The sequence below is a fragment of the Entelurus aequoreus genome, linkage group LG15, assembly GCF_033978785.1.
Source record: "Entelurus aequoreus isolate RoL-2023_Sb linkage group LG15, RoL_Eaeq_v1.1, whole genome shotgun sequence".
Classification (NCBI taxonomy): domain Eukaryota; kingdom Metazoa; phylum Chordata; class Actinopteri; order Syngnathiformes; family Syngnathidae; genus Entelurus; species Entelurus aequoreus.
Window position 1 is genome coordinate 56264356 of NC_084745.1, and position 10000 is coordinate 56274355.

The window sequence follows — 10000 nt, forward strand, 5'->3', positions numbered from 1 at the left end:
CTGTACAATGTCTGCTCTCACTGGGATAAAGACTGACGGGATGTTTATATCTTCCTGTTTAGATGAAGAAAATAACCATAATCCTAAAAATGGTTTAAAAAAATGTAATTTTTTAATGTAATAATAAAAGCACATACTTAGAGCTCATTACCAAATTACTGTACTCTTTTAATTATAATTAAATAATATATAATAATAATAATAATGATAATAAAAGCACAGACTCAGATCTGATTGCCAAATTGCTGTACTCTTTTAATTATAATTAAATAATATATAATAATAATAATAATAATAATATTAATAAAAGCACAGACTCAGAACTCATTGCCAAATTACTGTACTCTTTTATTTATAATTAAATAATATATAATAGTTATAATTATAATAATAATACAAGCACATATTCAGAGCTCCATGCCAAATTGCTGTACTCTTTTAATTATTATTAAATAATATATATAATAATTATAGTAATAATAATTATAAAAGCACATACACAGAGCTCATTGCCAAATTACTATACTATTTTATTTATAATTAAATAATATATATAATAATAATAATAATAATAAAAGCACATACTCAGAGCTCATTGCCAAATTACTGTACTCTTTTAATTATAATAATAATAATAATGAAAGCACAGACTCAGAGCTCATTGCCAAATTGCTGTACTCTTTTAATTATAATTAAATAATATATGATAATAATAATAATAATAATATTAATAAAAGCACAGACTCAGAGCTCATTGCCAAATTACTGTACCCTTTTATTTATAATTAAATAATATATAATAGTTATAATTATAATGATAATAAAAGCACATACTCAGAGCTCATTGCAAAATTGCTGTACTCTTTTAATTATAATTAAATAATATATATAATAATTATAGTAATAATAATTATAAAAGCACATACTCAGAGCTCATTGCCAAATTACTATACTATTTTATTTATAATTAAATAATATATATTATATTAATAATAATAATAAAAGCACATACTCTGAGCTCATTGCCAAATTACTGTACTCTTTTAATTATAATAATAATAATAATGAAAGCACAGACTCAGAGCTCATTGCCAAATTGCTGTACTCTTTTAATTATAATTAAATAATATATGATAATAATAATAATAATATTAATAAAAGCACAGACTCAGAACTCATTGCCAAATTGCTGTACCCTTTTATTTATAATTAAATAATATATATAATAATTATAATAATAAAAGCACAGACTCAGAGCTCATTGCCAAATTACTGTACTCTTTTATTTATAATTAAATATATATAATAATTATAATTATAATATTAATAATAATAATAATAAAAGCACATATTCAGAGCTCATTGCCAAAGTTGACGTGCGCGTTTGAGCCCCGCCCACGGACACATTTGATTGGCCAAAATGAATTTGCGTGAAATGTTGCATGGCGACGTGGTGTTTCCTGGAGGGACTGCTTTGGTGGTAGGAACTCATCATGTCCCGCCTCTCGTTGCTAGGCGCCCAAGCACAGCTCTCCTGACTCTGACTCCTGCCCATCATCTCCTAAGCACTTCTCTACTGTTAGTATCCCAGCATGCACTGCTTCATCCTCATACACCACCATCTTCATGGCACCTTCTAACGATCAGACATGAAATAAATGGTGATGACCACCATACAACCATCAGTGGAGACTAAGGTTGCCTAGCAACTGTCTGCTCAGAAAAAGTAAACAATATTAGTCATGTACAAAATATATCATTCAATGCATACATAACAGTACAATAATATAATAAATATAAATAGATCATAAATAGTGTTGAGTGTTGCGCATATATATATGTAATATTCATACTTTGTACAACAACTATTAATAATAGATTATACATGAATGTATAATATTGACTTATTGCAATTAAGCAATGTTAAAAATGAAGATAACATGAATAAAAACTATATTGTATGATAGTATACATTTAAGTAAACTGTAATAAAAGTATTCCGTTTATTAAGAAAATATATAATATTCTCTATTTTATCAATAATTATTAATATTGTGAAATTATATTTTATTAATATATATTATATTTATATACATATAGATTAAATTGTTGTATATTGTTATTTTGAATATATTTATATTGCTAAAATAATTTTAAAATGTATGTCATTTTTTGTTTTTGTATTTCTGTGTTCAGACTTGCCCTGTTGAATGTTGTGTGGGAAATGTGACTTTTTTACCTGCTTGTAAACTTCTTTTTACCTACTTCTTACCTTATTTTTTGTTTACTTTTTACTTTCTTTTTACCAACTTCTTACCTCCTTTTCACCTTTTATGATACCTTATTTTTACCTTATTTTTTGTCTTTTAAAAAAAAAGTAAACCTTCATTTTTATCTGTTTCACCTCCTTTTTCCTTTTTTTTTTCTTTTTACTCTATTTTTACTTTTTTTTACCTTATTTTTACCTACTTTTGACTTTCTTTTGACCTTTTTACCTTATATCCTACCCACGTTTTACCTTATTTCCTTACCTAATTCTCACTGTCTTTTACCTACTTTTTACCTTATTTTTTATCTACATTTTGCTTTCTTTTGACCTTTCTTTTTACGTACTTCTTACCTTCTTTTTACCTTATGACCTTCTCTTTACCTTCTTTTTAACAACTACTTCACTTTTTTTTTTTTTACTTTTTTTGTATCTACTTTTTACTCTCTTTAGACCTTCTCTTTACTTTCTTTTTACCTACTTCTAACATTCTTTTTACCTTATTTTTTACCAACGTTTGACCTTTTTTTAACCTAGTTTTTACTTTTTTACGTACTTCTTACCTCCTTTTTACCTTATATTATACCTTCTTTTTACCTACTTTTTATTTTTTTAACCTTAATTTTAATATTATTTCACCTACTTGTGTCTTCTTTCTTTTTACCCTATTTTTATTTCCTTTTTACCTTGTCTTAGCTTATTTTTGCCTACTTTCTTTTGAACTTTTTACCTTATTTTTTACCCACTTTTTTACCTACTTCTTACCTTTTTTACCTTATTTTTTATCTACATTTTACTTTCATTTGACCTTATTTTTACTTACATTTTACCTTATTTTTCATCCACTATTTACATACTTTTGACCATTTATTACTTTATATTTTACCTACCTTTTACCTTTTTTTGCCTAGTTTTTACCTGTTTGTCTCCTTTTAACCTTTTTTATACTTTCTTTTTACCTACTTTTAATTTTTTTAACATTCATTTTCTTCTATTATTTCAACTACTTGTGTCTTCTTTCTTTATACCCTATTTATATTTCATTTTTTACCTTGTTTTAGCTTATTTTTGCCTACTTTCCTTTGACCTTTCTACCTTTTTTTTTTACCCACGTTTTACCTTATTTCCTTACCGACTTCTCATTGTTTTTTACCTACTTCTTACCATTTTTTACCTTGTTTTTTAACCTATTTTTTACTTTCATTTAACCTTATTTTTACTTACATTTTACCTTATTTTTCATCCACTATTTACATACTTTTGATCATTCATTACTTTATATTTTACCTACCTTTTACCTTTTTTTTGCATAGTTTTTACAAGTTTTTTACCTCCTTTTTACCTTTTTTATACTTTCTTTTTACCTACCTATTACTTTTTAAATCTTCTTTTTACCTATTGTTTCACCTAATTTTTACTTTCTTTGACCCTCTTTCTACCTTATTTTTATGTAATGTTTTACCTTTTTTTTTTAACCTTATTTTGTATCCACTGTTCACTTTCTTCATACCTACTTTTGAACTTCTTTTTTTACCTACATTTTACCCTTTTTTAACCTACTTTTCACTTATTGTTTACCTACTTCTTACCTTCTTTTTGACCTTATTTTGTTACCCAGTTTTCACTTTCTTTTTACTGTATTTCTTTGACCTTATTTGTATACCTACTTTTTGACTTGATTGATTCTGGAGCAGATAGTTTCCAAAGAGGAACAAATGTCTCCCTCTGCTGGTGACAGGTGTACATGACACGTGTTCGTGTGTCAAATGTCTCCCTCTGCTGGTGACAGGTGTACATGACACCTAGCAGCTTCTAACGTGTGTTCCTCCACAGCCGTCAGAGAAGTGCGGCGTCCTGAACGTCACCAAAGTGACGGAGCACGGCAAGAAAGTCAGGTGGGAAGCAGGAAGGGATTCTGCCCAGGTGTTCTCCAAGTGCTGCTGCTCAGGTGTTCTTCTCGTGTTCCCGCAGGAAGAACTGGGCGTCTTCATGGACGGTCTTGCAGGGCTCCTCCCTCCTCTTCGCCAAAGGTCAAGGGGGCAGCACCAGCTGGGTAGGCCTTTTTAGCGGAGCTCTCTTCCCGTGCTTAGTCGTCCTCTGCTCATTGCTTTGTCCTCTCATCCTTCCCCAAGTCGTACGACCGCAACAACTCCATTCCTGAGCTGCTCCTCTCTCTTCTTAGCAGCTGGAAGCATTCGCTCAAGCCTCGTGTTGCCGTCCGTAAACCCTGGCAGACGAGTGTTGTACGTCCGCCTCCGCGTCTTTCTACTAACCTCGGACTGTCTCCTCCGATCTGTGATTAGTAGCCACTTAACGCATGCATTACTTCCACTTGCAATAACTTGCTCTTGTTTACCAGCGACAAAGTCAAGCTAACAAGCTAACAGTGTTGCCCACTGGGAAACTCCGCCCCCTTGATGACGTCATTGAAGCCTTCAATAGATCAATAATTCATAACATATATTTTTTTAGCAATGATAGTAAAAAAAAAAAATCCCACTGAAATTTTCAGGGATTCAAAATGGTCCCACTCATAAAAGTGATTTTTTAAAAGTCACTTTTAACGCTTAAATATCCATCAATTTCAGATGAAATCGTCGATTTTTTTTTTTTTTTTTTTTTTTTAATGTTTTCAATCAGTTTGTTTTGCCATTTTTGTTATAAAAATTGTTGGTTTTTTATGGCAAACACACAAAATATGCAATATTTTCCACAAAATATATTCCAAAGTGGAATATTTGATGTGAAGTAATTGGAGCCTTAAAAATGTCAATAATTCATTACAAAATTGATTTTGATTCAATATTCTATTTTTTTTAGCAATGATAGTAAAAAAAAAATCCAAATAAAATTCTTAGGGATCCAAAATGGTCCCACTCATAAAAGTGATTAAAATAAGTCACTTTCAACACTTAAATATCCATCAACTTCAAATCAAATCGTTGATTATTAGGTTGTTGGTTTTTTAAAATGTTTTCAATCGTTTTTTTTGCCATTTTTTGTTATAGAAATGTATTTTTATTTTTTATGGCAAACACACAAAATATGCAATATTTTACACAAAAAATATTTCAAAGTGTAATATATGATGTGAAGTAATTGGAGCCTTAAATATGTCAATAATTCATAACAACATTGATTTTGATTCAATATTATATATTTTTTTTAGCAATGATAGCAAAAAAAAATCCCACAAAAATGGTCCAGGATCCAAAATGGTCCAACTCATAAAAGTGCTAACAAATAAGTCACTTTCAACACTTAAATATCCATCAACTTCAGATCAAGTTTTACATTTTTTTTTTTTTTAATTCAATCTGTTTTTTGCCATTTTTGTCATATGAATTGTTGTTGTTTTTTATGGCAAACACACAAAATATGCAATATTTTCCACAAAAAATATTCCACAGTGGAATATTTGATGTGAAGTAATTGGAGCCTTAAATATGTCAATAATTCATAACAAAATTTATTTTGATTCAATATTATATTTTTTTTTAGCAATGATAGTAAAAAAAAAAAATCACACTAAAATTCTTAGGGATCCAAAAGAGTCCCACTCATAAAAGTGATTAAAATAAGTCACTTCCAACACTTAAATATCCATCAACTTCAGATCAAATCGTCGATTATTAGTTTGTTGTTGGTTTTTTTTAATGTTTTAATCGGGTTTTTTTCCCATATTTTGTTATAGAAATTGTTGTTTTTTATGGCAAACACAAAATATGCAATATTTTCCACAAAAAATGTTTCAAAGTGTAATATTTGATGTGAAGTAATTGGAGCCTTAAATATGTCAATAATTCATAACAACATTGATTTTGATTCAATATTATATTTTTTTTTTTAGCAATGATAGTAAAAAAAAATCCCACAAAAATGATCCAGGATCCAAAATGGTCCAACTCATAAAAGTGCTAACAAATAAGTCACTTTCAATACTTAAATATCCATCAACTTCAGATCAAGTTTTACATTTTTTTTTTTTTAATTCAATCTGTTTTTTGCCATTTTTGTCATATAAATTGTTGTTGTTTTTTATGGCAAACACACAAAATATGCAATATTTTCCACAAAAAATATTCCAAAGTGGAATATTTGATGTGAAGTAATTGGAGCCTTAAATATGTCAATAATTCATAACAAAATTTATTTTGATTCAATATTATATATTTTTTTAGCAATGATAATAAATTAAAAAAAATCACACTAAAATTCTTAGGGATCCAAAAGAGTCCCACTCATAAAAGTGATTAAAATAAGTCACTTTCAACACTTAAATATCCATCAACTTCAGATCAAATCGTCGATTATTAGTTAGTTGGTGTTTTTTTTAATGTTTTCAATCGTTTTTTTTGCCATATTTTGTTATAGAAATTGTTGTTTTTTATGGCAAACACACAAAATATGCAATATTTTCCACAAAAAATATTTCAAAGTGTAATATTTGATGTGAAGTAATTGGAGCCTTAAATATGTCAATAATTCATAACAACATTGATTTTGATTCAATATTATAATTTTTTTTTAGCAATGATAGTAAAAAAAAAATCCCACAAAAATGATCCGGGATCCAAAATGGTCCAACTCACAAAAGTGCTAACAAATAAGTCACTTTCAACACTTAAATATCCATTAATTTCGGATCCAGTTTTACTTATTTTTTTATTAAATTCTATCTGTTTTTTGCCATTTTTGTCATATAAATTGTTGTTGTTTTTTATGGCAAACACACAAAATATGCAATATTTTCCACAAAAAATATTCCAAAGTGGAATATTTGATGTGAAGTAATTGGAGCCTTAAATATGTCAATAATTCATAACAAAATTTATTTTGATTCAATATTATATTTTTTTTTAGCAATGATAGTAAAAAAAAAAAATCACACTAAAATTCTTAGGGATCCAAAAGAGTCCCACTCATAAAAGTGATTAAAATAAGTCACTTTCAACACTTAAATATCCATCAACTTCAGATCAAATTGTCGATTATTAGGTTTTTTTTTTTCTTATTATGTTTTCAATCGGTTTTTTTTGCCATTTTTTGTTATAGAATTTTTTTTATTTTTTTTATGGCAAACACAAAATATGCAATATTTTCCACAAAAAATATTTCAAAGTGTAATATTTGATGTGAAGTAATTGGAACCTTAAATATGTCAATAATTCATAACAACATTGATTTTGATTCAATATTATATATTTTTTTTTAGCAATGATAGTAAAAAAAAATCCCACAAAAATGATCCGGGATCCAAAATGGTCCAACTCACAAAAGTGCTCACAAATAAGTCACTTTCAACACTTAAATATCCATTAATTTCAGATCAAGTTTTACTTATTTTTTTATTAAATTCTATCTGTTTTTTGCCATTTTTGTCATATAAACTGTTGTTGTTTTTTATGGCAAACACACAAAATATGCAATATTTTCCACAAAAAATATTACAAAGTGGAATATTTGATGTGAAGTAATTGGAGCCTTAAATATGTCAATAATTCATAGCAAAATTGATTTTGATTCAATATTCTATTTTTTTTTAGCAATGATAGTAAAAAAAAAATCCAAATAAAATTCTTATAGATCCAAAATGGTCCCACTCATAAAAGTGATTAAAATAAGTCACTTTCAACACTTAAATATCCATCAACTTCAGATCAAATTGTCGATTATTAGGTTTTTTTGTTTTTTTTTAATGTTTTCAATTGTTTTTTTTGCCATTTTTTGTTATAGAATTTTTTAATTTTTTTTAATGGCAAACGCAAAATATGCAATATTTTCCACAAAAAATATTTCAAAGTGTAATATTTGATGTGAAGTAATTGGAGCCTTAAATATGTCAATAATTCATAACAACATTGATTTTGATTCAATATTATATTTTTTTTTTAGCAATGATAGTAAAAAAAAAAATCCCACAAAAATGATCCGGGATCCAAAATGGTCCCACTCATAAAAGTGATTAAAATAAGTCACTTTCAACACTTAAATATCCATCAACTTCAGATCAAATTGTCGGTTATTAGGGTTGTTGTTGTTTTTTTTAATGTTTTCAATCGTTTTTTTTTTTGCCATTTTTTGTTATAGACATTTTATTTTAATTTTTATGGCAAACACACAAAATATGCAATATTTTCCACAAAAAATATTTCCAAGTGTAATATTTGATGTGAAGTAATTGGAGCCTTAAATATGTCAATAATTCATAACAACATTGATTTTGATTCAATATTATATTTTTTTTTTAGCAATGATAGTAAAAAAAAATCCCACAAAAATGATCCGGGATCCAAAAAGGTCCCACTCATGAAAGTGCTCACAAATAAGTCACTTTCAATACTTAAAAATCCATTAATTTCAGATCAAGTTTTACATTTTTTAAAATTAAATTCAATCTGTTTTTTGCCATTTTTGTCATATAAATTGTTGTTGTTTTTTATGGCAAACACACAAAATATGCAATATTTTCCACAAAAAAATTACAAAGTGTAATATTTGATGTGAAGTAATTGGAGCCTTAAATATGTCAATAATTCATAACAACATTGATTTTGATTCAATATTATATTTTTTTTTTAGCAATGATAGTAAAAAGAAATCCCACAAAAATGATCCGGGATCAAAAAAGGTCCCACTCATAAAACTGCTAACAAATAAGTCACTTTCAACACTTAAATATCCATCAACTTCAGATCAAGTTTTACTTTTTTTTTTTTAATTCAATCTGTTTTTTGCCATTTTTGTCATATAAATTGTTGTTGTTTTTTATGGCTAACACACAAAATATGCAATATTTTACACAAAATATATTTCAAAGTGGAATATTTGATGTGAAGTAATTGGCATCAGAACATGCAAAAAATAACATGAAGTAAAAAAAATATTTTCCGTGAAATTGCAACATAAAAGAAAGGCTTTAAAACAAATGTTTTAGCTCGATGCTAATTGACATTGGAAATGCCATATACATGCTACTGATTAGCATTAGCGATTGTACTTGGCAGATCAGGTCAGCATTGCAAATGAAAATAAGTTCTTAGCCTGAATAAATAAATGTATAAATACAGGAAGTAAATGTTTATATACCACATTACCCAGAAGGCTTAGCACTGTAGACGGGAACAGGAAGTAGGTCTGACAAATGTGTGATTTCATCAATAAATAGTTCATATTTCGTCACATTTTTGTCGTTCCTGCTTTGTCCGCACAAGAAACAAAACATTTTTTGATTAGTCAGTCGACGTTTGAGCGGCAAGTTTAATTGGTGCGATCGAGACATCTGGCAACCCCCTGGCTTTGACTGTGGTGTGTTCAAAGTCAGCCCAGCGAAGTAGGGAATCACAACGCCTGCCGTGAAATCCTCAGTGACACAAAAAGCATGTAAACGCTTCACAACACGTGCAGCGGGACCTCCATTTACAAACTTAATTGGTTCTCAAACAGGTTCGTAATAGAAAAGTTTGTATAGTGAAGCAAATTTCGAATAATCGGTTCCAACCTCGACAAAAGTCATATTTTAGTGAAGGTTTGTGCACTTCAAAACAATTTAAAGTGCTACACAGTACTGTACATCAAATAAACATAACAAAACAACAACAACAACAAGCTCAAGTGCCTTCGGTGCCCTCACAAACGATCAGAAATCACCTAAATCCTTAACTTTAACAACCATGTTGCTACAATAATAGATTTAAATATTAAAAAAGTCAAATCCACTACAACAAAAGTCCC

The 10000-nt window shown here is 28.2% G+C and overlaps 1 protein-coding gene across 8 annotated transcripts in view; it reads left to right on the forward strand.

Annotated features, from left to right (window-relative positions):
• LOC133630278 (rho GTPase-activating protein 12-like) overlaps window positions 1-10000 on the forward strand; it is a 114370-nt gene that overhangs the window by 69263 nt on the left and 35107 nt on the right. For 5 of the 8 annotated variants that reach the window (XM_062021771.1, XM_062021772.1, XM_062021773.1 and 2 more), the window contains 3 exons: window positions 1516-1578; window positions 4100-4161; window positions 4238-4319. In XM_062021771.1, the coding sequence (XP_061877755.1) occupies window positions 1516-1578; window positions 4100-4161; window positions 4238-4319 (207 nt within the window). The remainder of the gene's footprint in view (window positions 1-1515; window positions 1579-4099; window positions 4162-4237; window positions 4320-10000) is intronic. The other 3 variants (XM_062021774.1, XM_062021775.1, XM_062021776.1) reach the window with 1 other exon arrangement.